Genomic DNA, 17,418 nt, shown 5'->3' with positions numbered 1-17,418 from the left:
GAAACAATCGATATCGAAAAAGTGGGCGTGGTCATGGTCCGATTTCGCCCATTTTTAATACCAAGATAAAGTGTGTTCAGGTAAGTACATGAACTAACTATGTTTTGTAAAGATATATCGATTTCTGCTCAAGTTATCATGTTAACGGCCGAGCGGAAGGACAGACGGTCGACTGTGTATAAAAAACTGGGCGTGGCCTCAACCGGTTTCACCCATTTTCACAGAAAACAGTTATCGTCATAGAAGTTATGTCCTTACCAAATTTCACAAAGATTGGTAAATTTTTGTTCGGCTTATGGCATTAAAAGTATTCTAGACAAATGAAATGAAAAAGGGTGGAGCCACGCCTATTTTAAAATCTTTTTTTTATGGTTATAGTCCGATTTCGTTCATTTTAAATAGCGATCTGAGATGAGTGCCCAGGAACACATACATACCAAATTTCATTAAGATACCTCAAAATTCACCCAAGTTATCGTGTTTACGGCGGACGGACGGACGGACATGGCTAAATGAATTCCTTTTTTCGCCCAGATCATTTTGATATTGTAACGAATTTACTGAAATTCCGCTTATTCCAAATCTTCTGCTTACGTTCGAGTCGCTAAACTGTTGAATAAATAACTCCAATATTCAATAAAGCAAAAAGGTATTTATTAAACTACTTTGAAAGTACTTCACAATAACACTTATACTTCACAACCAATAGCGTGCTTAAGTCAAACTGCTTAGTCATGCCTCAGCTTGCATTGCTTTTATACTCTCGGTTTCCTCGTTCACCCATTTCTCCTAAGATCTAGTAATTTCTTGAACTTTATGCTTGTTTGCCAGATAGTATATACATGTATATTTGTAGTTTGTAGCAATATGCGTATGTATGTGTGAGTACTACTTCGGCTGATTATGACATTCGTTTGGGAGTATGTCTCTGCTGCATTGTACGTATGTGTGTACATGATGATTGATTTGTTTACGTACATACGAGTGGCTGCTTAGTATCGGCTTAGTGATGGTAGTATCGCTTAGTGATGATAATATTCGTCACAATATCATCTCACACTCATGTCGTTCTGCCTTTTTTCTTCCAACTAGGTTCTTCCCTTTCTCTTCGTAACATAATAGCCATCATCCGGTGGCAAAATCCTAAGCCAGATAAATAATTTTGCATGTAAATGCAACAACAACGATTTGAGCCAGATAAATCCAAATAGAAGTCTGGTTCAATTTGTGAGCCAGATCATTTTTTAAATACTTTTTTTTAGTTTGGCAACACTGCCTTTAATAAACATACTTTTTCAAAACTAGATGTCGCTGCTTAGCCTTTCGCCGTATGAGTTAAATGAAAACAACGGCGACATCTGCCTATCACATTTCACGTGTGCGAAAATATCACGACATCTACTTCTCAAGTCTCTCAATGATCCAGAGCATTCCCGTGAGAATTGAGCGTGAGCCGGAGCTGTAAAACTCACTGGAAGATGGCAGATAGCTCTCAGATGCTCGTCGCATTGCAGTGCACAATAGCACTGCAGACAGCTTCCACTTCTGCGCGACATTCCTAATTATATGCTTTGTTTTTCCATGTTCGCTGACCCGCTAATATTTCCGCGGCGGCGATGAGTAGTGGGTATCAAAGTTGGAAAATTATCACAACGTAATCAATTTGGTTAAGTGTACCTTTGATCAGTGGAGAGCCAAGTTTTTTTCTCGAACACGGTGGATCATTTATTTTCCGTCTGTAAGGCCAAAAATACCTTTATATAAATAAATAAAAGGCGCGATAACCTCCGAAGAGATTTTAGGCCGAGCTTCAATTCCAATTTGTGCTCTTTTTAATTTCCTTAAAATTTTGCGGGACGGAACCTACGAGTTTTACGTCGACTCCGACTGGCATCTGCAAGTCAGATGAATTTTTCTTGGAAGAAATATACTTGGGGTGTTTGCCATATCACTGCCGAGGTGCGACCCCGCTTAGAAAAAATACTTATTTCTCATTGAAAAAACTTGTTTCTAAACGTTTGACGTTGCTTTGTTTGGAAGTCGCACCTATGATCTTCGATGTGGTAGGCGGAGCACGCTACCACCAGACCACGGCGACCTTTATAAATATACATAAATAATTTCGAACCCAAAATTTAGAAGTTCCAGATAAAATTGCTTAGTTCTACTATTTTATATGCTAGTATGCATAAGGGTGTGTCCGCTTGAACGAAGACTTTAGTTGAAAATTTTTGAAAATGCTAACTACGTGGATTTTTGCAAACTAGGTAGATATATGGAACTTCATGAAAAGTAGGCGTGACTTTGACAGCCATATTATGCAAAACCATAGCTGGACAAAACACACTAAATTTCTATTCCCACTTCCACTTAATTTTTAGTGGTAGTTGTTGTTAATGTTGTTATAGCAGTGCTTCGCCCCATACAAAAGGCGCGACCGATCACAAATCGAACTGGAGTTCAAGGAAACTTGCAGTTTCAACAGGAGTGGACCAGGATGAGAGGGGTGTTAGAAGCGTTGGTTGCACATTGCAATTGAAAAGATGGTGGGTGTCATGTGGGGATACATTGCAAGCAGGGCATATATTATGTATGTTGGGGTTGATCCTGTATAGGTAAGAGTTTAACCTGTAACAGTACCTAGATCGAAGCTGAGCTAGAGTGATGCGCATCTCCCTGGGGATAGTGCGTTCCTCCTCTGCGAGTTCTGGGTATTCTTCTTTAAGAACTGGGTTTGCTGGGCAATTTCCGGCTTAGAGGTCCGACGCTTGTTTGTGGATATTAATGAGGACCTATTTGTGTTTTTTTTCTTCATACGGCTGTATTCTCAGGTGCCGTATTTCCTTATAATGCTCACGGAGATGACTTCTTAAGCCCCTGGGAGGTGTGACATCTTCAATCAGATGTTTGTTGGGATGCCCAGGTTTCTGGGTATACAGCCTAAACTGTTTGTTCATCATTTCATTTCTCTCCCTAATGGGGAGTAGTCTCGCCTCATTATGTTGATGGTGTTCTGTGAACATAAGAAGACAGCCCGTGTCGGTTCCAGGAGCGATGTTTTGGCAGGCCTGTATTTTCTTCCAGTGCGTTACCTTTGGCGACCATATCGAAGACGCGTAGCATGCAATCAGCCGGCCAATAGATTTGTGAGACGTAATGAGCGTTTCTTTGTCTTACCCCAAGTGCTGTCGGCAAGATTTTGAGGATTTTATTACGGCTCTTTTTAATGTAACCCCATTTAATTTAGTGGTAGTCGACAGTTTTGGTAAGAAATTTTGAATAAACTTTTTATTTTTATTTTATATAGAATCAGCATCTGCTGGGAATTGTAAGAAATTGACTAGTATAGAAACATAATAACCCCTTATGTAAATTTTCCTAGTCTTGAACTTTCGAAACACTTTCTGGTTCGTTATAAATCCTTTTCAACACTCTTATATTAGCTTCATTTGTATGTATGGTTGTTTGTAGCCCTCTAGGCTAGGCGCGCAGAGGAGAGTTAGGCCCATCTAGCGACAATTATTGAAACTTGCGGCAGTGGCTAAATAACTCGCTACAAAACAAGTTGTGCTTAATAGCGGGGACACGAACCTCTGTGCTACGGTGCTATCAACATCAAATATCTAAGTGGGTTTTAGATACTAAAACGGTACTATATTTGCTTGCTTTTTAGTTTTTTACTTCCTTTATATTAGCTCAGTTGAATGTTTGTCCGCTTTTCATACAAATCTTGCAATCGATTTTTAAGTAACTTCTCGTTGAGCTACAAACGTGAAACTTTACACATAGGTTAGAACACCGTGACAAAGCAACAAAAGGAAAAAATCCGTTAGGTGGCGCACGGATCGAAATAATTAGTTAAGAATTTGAAAATCTTCAAACCAGTTTTTAAGTAACTTCTCGATGAGCTAGAGCCTTGAAATTTGAAACTTAATTAAGAGGTCGATGAAAGCCGATGACACGATACAAAAAGATTCGCTAGGGGCGCACGGGATGAGCTATTTAGAAAAATCGTACGAAACGGAGGGAATTTTGGGATTGATTTTTATGTAAGCTTTGATAAGAATTCTGAAATTTGGTGTTTTGTGGACGATTTTAAAATAACTTCTCATTGAGCTACAAACATGAAGCCTCAGAGACAGGTTAAGACACCGTGACAAAGGAACAAAAGGAGAAAAAAATAAAAAAATTCCGTTAGGTGGCGCATGCATCGGTTATAATTAGGTTATAATTTGGAAATTTGAAACCGAGTTTTAAGTAACTTCTCGATGGGCTAGAGGCTAAAAATTTAGAGCTTAATTCAGAGGTCGATGCAAGCCGATGACACAATACAAAAAGTTTCGCTATGGGGCGCACGGACTGAGATATTTAGAAAAATCAAACGGAACGGAACGGAAAATCAAAAGCGTTACACTTTTACCCTGCATAAAATGACGGTGTGGCAATGTAACCCTGCCAAACCAGCTGATGGTGACAATTTATTTTCGTAACAGCTGATTGATGGAAGGGTTGGTAAGCGTTGGTTCTGGCTGCCGTCGGAATTGGAGGGCAGATGGCGGAAAACGTGTACGCGGTGCATCGGTTGACGGACGTCTTACGTTTGCAGGTGTATTCAATGAACGGCGACAGGGTTTGCTTCGGACTTGTGTCCTATAGGCTTGTAGAGTACGCTCCGTTGATTGGACGGGCGATTGATATCTCAAGGTGTGATGGCCACACACGATAAAGCGGTGTAGGGGCTTCCAAGCAGCCGGTGAAAGATAAAATGGATACCTGGCGAGTCGTAGATTACGAATCGGTGGTTTGTTGGATGTCGGTGGATAAGATTTGTAAAACGGCAATGCGGAATCGGTATACATATATACCACCGGTTGCTTGTGAATCGCAACCCGGCGAGTCGTGGATGACAAATTGTGAATTGGGGGAGGTCGGTGGACAGGATTGGTGAGGCGCAAATGACGAATCGGTTGATCGATTTCTAAACAACCTGTGGCTGGGAAATTCAGTGTGAGGATAGTCAAAGCTGTTTAATCGGTGCATGCCGGAGGATTGATTTCCGAGTAACTGATGGTTGGTCAAATGTATATTCGGAGCTCCAGGCGACGAACTGGTTCATCCGTTTCCAAGCAACCTATAGCTGGTGAAATCGATGATACCCGGGACATTTATATAGGGGCCTGTACCCGTAGGTACAAATGGCTCTAACTAGTTTCTACTTAAGTATAAGTCGTTATTAACAGTTTGAGAAATGTTCGTACTTGCGGTTAGGCGACTGTTGCGCGAATGAAGTGCTTACAAGTGAGTAATCTTCGACCCTTGAGCCCTTTTCACACGCAACTCCTCAATTGTAAAATTCTTATATAAATTTCCGTAAAACAAATTTTCTTTATCCCCCTATTTTTTGTCGTCACGTTTACGTCCTCTTCTTGTCCTTTGATTGAATACTCTACGCCGCTTTATATTCGCTTCTAACGTGTCATCGCAAATAAATTCTGCCTATGAACCAGAATATTTTCCCAAGAACTTAGTAAAACATATGCCCCACTTGCCTATTTATTTGGAGGATACCTTTCGCCTTCCGTTGGCCGGGATACCCAAATTAACTGTCAATTCTGTGTCGGTATACTCTGGCTCTGAACCGTTCAAAAGGATAGTACATCTACTGAGTTCGCCACACTTGAGACTCCACCACCCAATTCGTTCGCGCGTGAATTGCCATAGCTCAGGAGGTCTGGAAAAACTTTCTCAAGGATTTGATATTGTTGCACGCTACCAACTAATGCCCCTATTACCGTTTACAACTCAACTCTGGTTGGGTTGAAATTTCGCAATTTGGTATTACAGATTACAACTCAACCTGTCAAAAAAAATGTCGGTTGAGTTGTCTAGTCTAACAACTTTTTGTGGCATTACCGTTTACAACCTTGTGTTGGTGTAGTTGTCAAAGACGTCAAAATCTTACAACTGATTACTAGCAGTTGTCTCATACAATTTGCAGTTGTTTTGGAAAAATGTAACGTTTTACAAGACGGTTCACCACCTATTTTTAACAAAAATGTTCAAAGTTGGTATCTAAAGACACGTTTCGACCTCCGATTTAAGAATCCGAAAACAAAAATTAACAATTTTGTTTCTAATAAAATCTAATTTCATGTGGTTGTTGTATTTTGCCAGACTTTTTGTACACACTAATGAAGAAAGGCTTTGGACCCACCCAGGATTATTTTACAAAGCGCGGCCAAAGGCCGCCAACGCAGAAAGATGTTCTGTGCAAAAAAAAACTGTGGATCGGCCTCATATTTCGGAGCCTCTCGGGCCATTTTGTGGGTTTAAGTAAATGTTTTTCCACAGAAATAAAATTTTTAATTTCCGCTTTCGAATCCTAAAAACGGAGATCGAAACGCGCCTTTCGATACCACCTTTGATAAGAGTTAGATGGTGCACGGGCTCATAAAACGTTACCAAAAAAAAGAAAAATTTGAAGCGGGTAGTTAAGCCTCTTTTAATCAAACAACAATCAACAATTTTGTACACAAAAAACAACGTTTAAACGAAGGATTACATTGAATAAATTTTTAACTTAATGGAGCGACATTCCGAAGTTGGACGAGGCTGGCCGCAGTTCCGATGCAGCCAAAATAGGTGAAATTGTGCGAACGTGAGTCCCATTGATACTAATCACTACTCCTGGAAATCCTGTTTTAGAGTAAAATACAGTTTTTGCTATTTGGGTTTTAATCCACTTCGCACAAATATGCTCCTCAATAATATCTAAAACCAGTCCAACACCAAAATCATTTCCACAGCATTTTTGATAGCTGCCATTTTATTTATTTTTATCATTAATAATCGAAAGCGTTTGTGGAAATGGTTCTTAATTTTGTTTAGTAAGGAGCAAAATGCTTCCATTCAAATCTGCAAATTAACTTCATTTGAAGCTCATCACTTGTCACTTAAGCAATTTCTTACTTGGTGCTAGGTAGTTCCAAGGGATTGGAAAGATCACGCGAATGTTTTCCGTATTCGCGACATGTCAATCATCAACATTTTTGTCATTATAAAATAGATTTCATATCATATAATATCTTGTAATAACAAAATCAATTTTGCAAATGCTAAAATTTCCGCCACAAATTGATCAGCTGTTCATTTATCTGTCAAATCATCACTTTCTGAAGTTGGCAACTCAATTCAACTTCAACTGAAATAAGTTGTAATTCGTAATACCAAACGGGAGTTGAGTTGTCTGCAAGTTGAGTTGTTTTAATTACAACCCAACTAAGTTGAGTTGTACACCGTAATAGGGGCATAAATCTTAGGATAAGCCCTCGCTAAGTAGAAGGACGAAATCGGTTAACTCGATTCCTATTACGACATCACGATGATGAAGCTAAGAGTCCAATTTTCTACAGATCTCAACCAGTCAATAGAAATCTTTCCAAACGGATTGCTGTGGTCAACTGAAAGGGTACAACCCCTGAAATCCTTCGCTTTGTTTTTCCCCCCTCTTCAATTTCTATATTTTTTAAGTGGGTGCATCTTGGTCGTACGACCACTTGTCCAATAGGGCGGGCTCAGCTGAATTTTATGAAATAGAGGAAAGAAAACCCGCTCGACACAGCAAAGCATTTGCTGTGGTAAGGCACCGTTACTTTCCGAGTCGCCCAGGTCCGCACACACCCTCGGACCAACGAAAAAGTCGCTGTTCCTAGCGATTGTCGCAAATGCTTTACTTCATTTTAAACTGGACCCACCTCAATCAGAGAAAATTTTCTGATTAGAGCTCTATTTTTCTTGGTAAATGATATGGTGTGAAATTGCTTAAAACCTGTGTTACATAAACATTCAGTGTCACTTTAAAAACATGGTTTTGACCGCGAAAATATAGGATTGGCGCAGTTTTCGAGATCTTTCCCTAAACCAGAATTATTTTCAAAAAAATTTGGAAATGGCTCAATAAATATCCTTAGTTTAGCAAAGCATTTCTTTGCCGAAGAATTGAAGGTATATGTCGTAATTTTTAGGGTCCGAGCCCTCATTGTGTGGCATGCATTTGTGTGAAGTTTGCATATTTTGATCCCAAACATTTTGTATTAAAAACGGCATTGGTATTGTTTGGGAGGGAGGAAACCAACTTGGATTTTAGCGGTCACCCTAATAAACTAAATTTGCATACACACTCGAACATTTTGATTTGTTCTCATTCCAGATACCTATTTATTTTGGCGCTGCCGAATCGCTTATACCACCCGTTGAACCATTCGATGATAGTAAAAAATTTCATGGCAGCGATGGTTTTGGTGATATATTGCCCCTAGATGTAGGCTATGATATTAAAGATGTGGTACAAACAGAGCATGCTGTGGTGGCGATAAACAGATTGTGTATTCAGGTAAATTATATTTAGGTGCATATGGTGTGTATGTAGTATTTGTGGAATTTTGATATCGTTTACTTAGATAAAAGTTTAAAAAGTTACACCAAACAACAAAATTATAACTCTTTCTTATAACAGAGCAACCAAGGTACTTTTCAAACAACGGATTTTGGTACAACAACGGAAGATGGTAAAATCCAAAGCGGTAAAAAGTCCTCATATCTCTTGCCGGCAGCACTTGGGGTGAAGACATAGAAACGTTCATTACCACTTACAAAGCAATTGGCCAACCGATTGCATCCTACGCGTCCCTGATATGGTCGCCAAGCCTAAAGGCTCGAAGGACCATGTCTAAGCTTTGGGCAATTGAGGGCGAGCAGTTTAATAAGAGTTATAAATGAGTAATTTTATGTGCTTGTAAGCGTATGAGTCGTGGCACAGTGGCTGACGTACCCGACCAAACGCCCGGGGTTGCGGGTTCAACTCCCACCAAGCATTCCTTTTTTTAAATTTATAAATTATTATTATTAATGGACTGTATTGAGTTTATGGGGTTTTTGATTTAATGTATTCCATTTATTGAGTTGGGTAGTTTTAGTGTTATTGGTGTATTTAAGTCATGGGAGGATGCATAGCATCAGTACACCTTTATTTATTTAATTTGGGGGCGAGCACTGGGGGGCTCTGAGGCTTCGCTCTACTGAGCCACCTCATCCTCTATTTGAAGAACCCTTTTAAATGTGATATGCAGGCGAGCACGGGACGGCTCTGAGGTATTGGCACCCCATTTTCTACAAGAAAAACCTCTATTTATTTAATTTGGGGCGAGAGTTGGGCGCTCTGAGGTTTCGCTCTAATGAGCCACCTCATCTTCTATTTGAAGAACCCCTTCAAAGTGTGATATGGAGGCGAGCACTGGGCTCTGATGTATTAGCACACCATCCGAAGAACCTCGATTTTAATTAAAAAACTCAAACTATGTCTTTAGAATATTTCACTAACCAGTTGAGAATTACAAGCACACTCAATGGCTACTGAAACAAACGAACGAAAAATGTTCATAGTTTAAGTCGCTTAAACATACTCCCCCCTTAGACGGCTTAGTCGTCTAATGAAACTTCCATACGAGCCAGTCATCCGGCTCGAAGGACCATGTCTAAGCTTTGGGCAATTGAGGACGAGCAGTTTAATAAGAGTTATAAATGAGTAATTTTATGTGCTTGTAAGCGTATGAGTCGTGGCACAGTGGCTGACGTACCCGACCAAACGCCCGGGGTTGCGGGTTCAACTCCCACCAAGCATTACTTTTTTTAAATTTATAAATTATTATTATTAATGGACTGTATTGAGTTTATGGGGTTTTTGATTTAATGTATTCCATTTATTGAGTTGGGTAGTTTTAGTGTTATTGGTGTATTTAAGTCATGGGAGGATGCATAGCATCAGTACACCTTTATTTATTTAATTTGGGGGCGAGCACTGGGGGGCTCTGAGGCTTCGCTCTACTGAGCCACCTCATCCTCTATTTGAAGAACCCTTTAAAATGTGATATGGAGGCGAGCACGGGACGGCTCTGAGGTATTGGCACCCCATTTTCTACAAGAAAAACCTCTATTTATTTAATTTGGGGCGAGAGTTGGGCACTCTGAGGTTTCGCTCTAATGAGCCACCTCATCTTCTATTTGAAGAACCCCTTCAAAGTGTGATATGGAGGCGAGCACTGGGCTCTGATGTATTAGCACACCATCCGAAGAACCTCGATTTTAATTAAAAAACTCAAACTATGTCTTTAGAATATTTCACTAACCAGTTGAGAATTACAAGCACACTCAATGGCTACTGAAACAAACGAACGAAAAATGTTCATAGTTTAAGTCGCTTAAACACACTGGGAGAAAATACAGGCCGCCTGCCAAAATACTGCCCTCAGAACCGCTACGGGCTGCCTTCTTATGTCCCAGAACACCACCTATACAATGAGGCGAGAGCACTCCCCATTACGGAGAGAAATGAAATGCTGAACAAACAGTTTCTGTTGAATACCCTACAGGCATCTGATTGATGAGGCTACACCTCCAAGGGGCTTAAAGTGTTAGTCCGTAAGCATTATGAGGAAATACGGCACCTGAGAACACAGCCGTAGGAAGCAAAAAAGCACAAGCAGGTCCTCAGTAATATCCACAAATAGGCGTCGGATCTCTCTTCCGGGAATTGCCCGACGAATCCAGTTCTAAACGAAAAATACCCAGAACTTGCAGAAGAGGAATGCACTCTCCATAGGAAAATGCGTGTCACTCTAGCTCAACTTCGATCTGGATACTGTAACAGGTTAAACTTTTACCTATCCAGAATCAACCCCAACATACAAAATGTATGTCCTGCTTGCAATGTGTCCCCACAAGACACCAACCATCTCTTCAATTGCAATGTGGAACCAACGCCTCTTAACACTTCTCTTACTATGGTCAATCCCTGTTGAAACTGCAAGCCTCCTTGGACTCCCGTTAGAGGACATTAATGACAATATGTTATCGGTCGCACCTATTGGATGGGGCGAAGCACTGCTCCAACAACAACAACATGGTAAAATTGTTCTATCTTTTAGAATCTCTCTCAAAAATTTGTGGGAATGCCAAACCAAAAGGGACAAACAGAAATGTCGACATATTTTTATTTCCAAATGCCAGATAGTTTGCGCATATCACAGCTAGCTTACTTGCCATAATCAATAGAGATGTTTCGCAGCTGGCCCATGATTCAGTTGCGGGGCGTTACTTTGTGGAGACAGAGTTTTCCGACACTTTTTATCCCACCTTGATGTAAAGTGGGACATCCCGAACTTTTTTGATGTCATACAGAGATCAATACGCGTATGTCTTGTTTGTCATAAAAGAAGTATTAACGGGCATCGAAAGATTAGTCTCTTTCCAGCCTGTGCATGTATTGTTCAAGTTTATTCCTCGCTCAGGCCAATGGGCTCAAATACGAGAAAATTTCATCAAAATTCTGTAACAGGTGTCCAAGGAAACGAGTAGTTTCATCATGGTTGGACCATATAGAAGTCGCTGTTAGAGATTTTGTTTCCACATTACTGTTGCATACATATATTGTTTGTATGTTCCCACAGCGTGACTTTGAAGAAACGACAGAACCTGTGTGGCTTAAGTGTGCCCTCGAACTCATGTTTGCTACAGGATGCGCCGGATATCCACATAGGGCTTATGTAGATGGCCCTTTACCTCTCTTGGAGGCGCAACTACATCAAACGGATTTTTTGCTGGGATGCCTCGGTGTCAGAAATTTTGCAATAACATATCGTGGTAGCTATGAGTGTTGAGTCTTGGAAGCTCCGCTACTTTCTTTCTCCAGTGGGTGTTGTGTAGAATGGGAGCTTATATTGGCAACGTGTGGCACAAGATCGACCGCCGATTGCTGTATATGTCATTAGCAACGACTTGGGGGTTTTGTTGCGTCTCTGTACTTTGAAAGCAATTTCAGATACATTTATGTTGAAGCAAATCCTATGATCGAACTCCGCACCCAAAAGTTCTGGGAGGTAGACAGTGGGTAACGTTATGCCATCAAAATGGCTGCCGAATTGTTTTGATGTGTGTGAGGTTCACATTGTGAATAATGTAACCATATAGTAAGTCCGTGACAGTTTAAAGTCCCGTGAGGTGACAAACCCTGAGAGGCAAAGGAGATATGTAACTGTTTATTTTCTGGTGATGACAGCCCTGGCATTCACAAAGCCATTAACCTGCGGATTAAGTGACATTCCTTATGAAAAGTCAAGATATTCTACATATATTCGGGGTTTTTAGTCGTCTTTTAAGGCAGGCTTCCTTACCTCAGAAATATTCTAGGCTCGGTCGGGGCATGAAGCTCCCTTCTTTTCTGTCCTTCCACAACGTGGCTAATGTCTCCATAGGCTAGATCGCTGTCATCCGTTAATATAGCTTTCCCAGCAACAATAATGACACTCCAACGATAGAGGATTCCGGGATTCTGCATTTTAAGGCTTTGCTTATGTGTTTAAAAATGTTTAATACATTATATTCAAGTTTTGTAGGTATCTGTATCATAACAAGCCGATGAGTTGTCGTTAACATATTGGAAACATGCCGATAACAAACTGGTAACATACGATAAAAAACCGATAATTTTTCGATAAATCGATACATTTTTGATAGCGAAATCGAAAACTTTTCCATAACATGCCGATAACAACTTGGACAACACTCCAATAACAAATCTATATATTTTCTAAAACAAATTGCTATCCTTGTATAATGTATCCATAATTTTTCCGTAAGTAATCGATCATTTTTTGGTAACAAATCGACAACTTTTATGAAACACTCTGATAAGGAATTGGTAACAATCTGATAACATATTGATAACACATCAATAATTTTTCGATGATAACTCTAAAACTTTTTGATAGCAAACGGATAATTTCTCAATTTAATTTAATTTATGTTAATTTAATTAGAAATTATTTTATTTCATTCAAAAGAAATTATTTTAATTTGATTTAATTAAATTTAATATAGTTTAATTTTTTTAATTTAATTTAATTTTAATTAACTTAATTTTATTTTATTTTTTTTTTTTGTTCTTATTTTTTCATTATATTTTATATTTCATTTTATCTTATTTCATTATATTTCATTTTATATTTAGTTTTATTTTATCTTATAATATTTTATTTTATTTTATTTTGCTATACGCTATTTAATTCAGTTAAATTTATTTTTTTACACTGTTTTATTTCACATAAATCTAACCAAATAATGTACAAAGGTGTACATCGGAACAAATTTCAACTTAAGCCTGCATTCCTCTACCACGTGCTTTGTTTTTGTAAACGCTTTATTTCCAACAAAATAGCAATGCATACATCTCTTCGAGCACTTGTATGCATAAAATTGTGTATATGCTTAGAGACTTTAATTTATATGTATGTGACGTGTTTGCCTTGAGTGTCTGTGTGATTTCACTCATATCAAATCGACCACGTACCTTGCTTCCCCCTTATGTTACAGTGTAGTGACTACACTTACGCTCTCATTCCGCCATACAGCATACCAATACCACACACTATGCCCACGTTTACACATTCTCTAGTACTCCATACGCCTGCATTACATGTTTCATATATTCTCCATAAAACATACCATTAACAAAGACTACGCTTACGCTTACACTTACACCATCATAGTCTTAGTGAAAAATGTGGAAAAGTGTTGGAAGAATGAGAGATGACAACCCCAAGACTAGTATGAACTATAAGTCATTTCAGAAGGACCAATATCTCGTTGTGCAGTAAATCTAAACATTTTTCAAAGTCACCTTCTGACGAGCTTGATTTTTAAATGTACACATGAACAAATTCATGGACTTTTAAAATATTTCAAATAGCAAAATAGAAAGTGCACATAATTTTTCTATCTTATGTATTTCTCTTCCTTTTACTTATTTTTTCAGAATTCAAAAAAAGTGACAATTATAAGTGTTGGTCCTTTAACGAATATTGCACTTTGCTACTCAATGTTTGGTGAGAAATTTGCAAATGCGGTCGAAAATATTTATATAATGGGCGGAAATCATCAAGGTGAGATTATAACAAATATGATCTATATATATACTAGGGCGGGTCGATTTAAAAATCGATCATTGCTCTGTGAAAATCGTATTCTAGGGTTCAAAATAAGAAACTTTGCCGAAGGAACCATACCTCTAAAATGAATTCTAATGTCCCCTCTTTGGGTCGAACTTTTGGGTAGGGGCAATTTCAATTATACCTGGTGTGTCTTGTGGTGGCTTAAAAAAAACAACACAAGCAATTTTACGATCTGCAATTGTGTCACAGTGATACCTTCATTTTTTAAAACGGTTGAATAAACAACCCACACAACTATGTTTACGACATGCAAATGCATCACAGTGATGCCTTGGTTTTAAAAGGGGGTTGTAAAAACGATAATTTCCAATAATTTTTTTTAATTTCTTTTCTATTACTAAGTTAAATTAATTTTTTGATTTACATATGTTCTGACTAAATAAATTTCTAAAGAGAAAAATAAACTCCAAAAAGAAAAAACATAGGCATTTCAAAGTGGGATTTTTCAAAATTTGCAAGTTCGAACCAAAGGGGGGGGGGGGGGGGGGGGGGGGACACCAGAATTCGTTTTAGAGGTATGGTTCCTTCGGCAAAGTTTCTTATTTTGATCCCTAGAATATGATTTTTACAGAGCAATGGGCGATTTTTTTGCCTCCCCACAAATCGACCCGGCCTAATATATACATATTAGGGTGTTTATTTTTCGATTTTTATAATCCCCCATCGATTTAAACTGGAAACTATTTTGAAAAATGCCCTGAAAATATTTTCTTACAAATAAGTGCCATTTTATAGTATAATCTTGGTCAGTCATGAGATCTCTTCAGAGTTGTATAACCAAAGCGGCATAGTTATAAATCAAACTGGTAGGATAGTATTGGTCACGAAAGCCCATTTTTCGTGAAGCTCCCATTTTTATACCTTTAATGAAAATGAAATGGTATATAAACTTAGTCGCGAATCCCAAAATTGTAATTCCTTAAAGGAAAATAGATAGACCCACCAATAAGTATACCGAAATGATCAGGAAGAAGAGCTGAGTTGATTTAGCCATGTCCGTCTGTCTCTTTGTATACAAACTAGTCCCTCAATTTTTGAGATATCTCGATAAAATTTGGTGAGCGGGTATATTTAGGTGTCCGAATAGATATTCCTCGGAACCGGCCGGATTGCACCATTATAGCATACATGTATCCCCCATACAACCGATTTTTCAGAAAATTGGATTTTTGTCATATCTACCTCAATTTATCAGATTGAAGCTTCAAACTTATATGCTTTCGTATATTGCACATGATGTTGTCTGAAAAATGGATGAGATCGGTCGTATATATAGTATATATCCCCCATAATCGATTGTTCAGATAAGAAACTTTTCGTAATTTCTGCCCCATTTTAACAGCTAGAACCGAATGCTTACGTATATAGCATATATTGTTGTCTAAAAAAATCATAGATTTCGGTCGTACATATGGTACGGATCCCATAAAACCGAAATTCCGCTTATTTGAAACCTCCTGCTAACGTTCGAACCTCTAAACTGTTGAATAAAGCACTCCAATATTCAGTATTGCAAACTGGTCTTTATTTAGATTACTTTGGGAGTAGTACTTCACAATTATACTTCACAACCAATGGCGTGTTTAAATCAAACTGATTAGTTATTACTCAGCTTGCGCTGCTTTTATACTCTCTCTTGCCTCGCCCGCATATTTCTCCAAAAGTCTAGATGTCTCAACTTCTAGAACTCTTGTATCTCCTGCTTGGTAATTTAGTTATATGCGTGTGTGAGTAAGAACTTCGGCTGATGATTACACGTGTGTGTGTGAGATATCTCTTCACTTCGAGCTGCTGGTTATGTGTGTGCATGTACTTCTCGCCGCCTTCCATATGTGTGTATAAATGATGATTGATGGGTTCATGTACACAAGTGTAGCTTGCTTTAATGTTTTTGTTGTTGTGCCTTTATTTACTAACAGCTTAGTGATGCTAAAATTCGCCACAATACGAATTGTTTTGTAATACAAAAAATAATTGGCGTGATTTATCCTAAAGAGATTTTAGGCCAAGCTTCTCTTCCAGTTTGCGTTGCACTCCTTTTAAACGTTACCTACAAATTAGCAGAACGGAACCTATTATGCCGACTCCGAACGGCAGATGAATTTTCACTGTGAAGCTTTTCATGCCAGAAATGCAAGCGCAGTGTTTAACAAATCTCTGCCGAGGGACGATCCACATTAGAAAAACTTATTCTCTAAATTATTGATATTGCTTTGCCCGTGACTTAAAGCCCGGACCTTCGGTGAGGTAGACGGAGAACGCTACCACGACACCATGGCAGCCGCGGTATTATACTATCAAAAAATGTCAAGAACTTATTTTTTATCAACAGGTGTGGGCAACTGGACGCGATGCGCAGAATTTAATTTTTATGCAGATCCAGAGGCAGCTTTTGCTGTACTAGCCAGATCCAAATGTCCCATTACAATATTACCATGGGAACCCTGTTTGGAAGATCGTTTCTTTATATGTATTGTATGTAAAAAAAAAAAAAAAAAAGAAATTCGAATTACTTTTAAATTGCTTATTAGATAAATAAAAAAAAAATAACAATGCATTCCAGAATTGGCGCCTAGAAGAACTGGGTAAAGCAGCAATGAGCACTTGTGCCGCCATCGATGTAATGAATATAGTGGAAAGAGCTCAATGGATGCCATCAAATCTTAAAAATTGGAATCCCTGTGATGCTTTCATAGTGGCAGCATTTCTATTTGAAAGTACACTGGTAAAAAAGAAAAGCAGTTGGCATGCAACAGTGGATTTGACAGGTCATACACGTGGTCAAATGATTTTGGATCGTTTACAAGAGGTGAATAAATTTCCGAAGAATGTCGAAATCATTGAATTATTAGACGCGGACGTATTCAAGAAAATCGCACAATGGTCGGTGGGACTGTATGATGAGTTTATCGTTGATCATTGCAATGGAAATTAAATATTTTAAATTAAATTTAGAATAAATTTTTTTTATAATATAGTTATTACAGTATTTTTTAAGCTAAATGAGATTATGGTGTATTAATAAATTTAGTGTAAAGCAAACAAAAGTTGTACAGTTTTATTCCATAATTCGTTAAAGCTAAAGTAGGTTTAAGAAGCTCTTATAATTGCAAATTTGTCTGGAAATGTCATTTTAAAGGGCTTTATATACTTTTTATGAATACGGGGGTTAATATATACGTTTGTGGTCACAAGCGATAATAATAGACGAAATCTTCCATACTTTTGCTTCGAATTTCATTACAAAGACTTATGACAACTTATGATAAAAACAGGGGCTTAATAGCTCATAAATAGCTCATGAGGACCGAAAAAGTTACAAAAAGCTATGGGGTTTTATTATCAACAAGTAAGG

General features: G+C 38.4%; 1 protein-coding gene across 1 annotated transcript; it reads left to right on the top strand.

Moving 5' to 3' along the window:
• The first annotated feature begins 4,765 nt into the window (after positions 1-4,765).
• LOC137248752 (nucleoside hydrolase-like) lies at positions 4,766-17,104 on the top strand. Its single transcript, XM_067779658.1, has 5 exons — positions 4,766-4,927; positions 8,210-8,392; positions 13,868-13,994; positions 16,396-16,538; positions 16,627-17,104. The coding sequence occupies exons 1-5, from the start codon at positions 4,766-4,768 to the stop codon at positions 16,996-16,998; spliced, it is 987 nt and encodes a 328-aa protein (XP_067635759.1). The 3' UTR covers positions 16,999-17,104.
• The last annotated feature ends 314 nt before the right edge of the window (positions 17,105-17,418 follow it).

Source organism: Eurosta solidaginis, chromosome 4, assembly GCF_040869045.1.
Source record: "Eurosta solidaginis isolate ZX-2024a chromosome 4, ASM4086904v1, whole genome shotgun sequence".
Taxonomy (NCBI): domain Eukaryota; kingdom Metazoa; phylum Arthropoda; class Insecta; order Diptera; family Tephritidae; genus Eurosta; species Eurosta solidaginis.
Note: the sequence above shows the minus strand (reverse complement) of the source record. Positions and strands in the feature narration are given on the sequence as shown.

Bases quoted from the DNA above. Each gene is read 5' to 3' on its own strand.
- LOC137248752 (XM_067779658.1), top strand. From the start codon at position 4,766: ATGGATACCTGGCGAGTCGTAGATTACGAATCGGTGGTTTGTTGGATG. The intron at 8,393-13,867 runs GTAAATTATATT...TTATTTTTTCAG, and splicing joins TAAACAGATTGTGTATTCAG to AATTCAAAAAAAGTGACAAT. The intron at 16,539-16,626 runs GTATGTAAAAAA...AATGCATTCCAG, and splicing joins ATCGTTTCTTTATATGTATT to AATTGGCGCCTAGAAGAACT.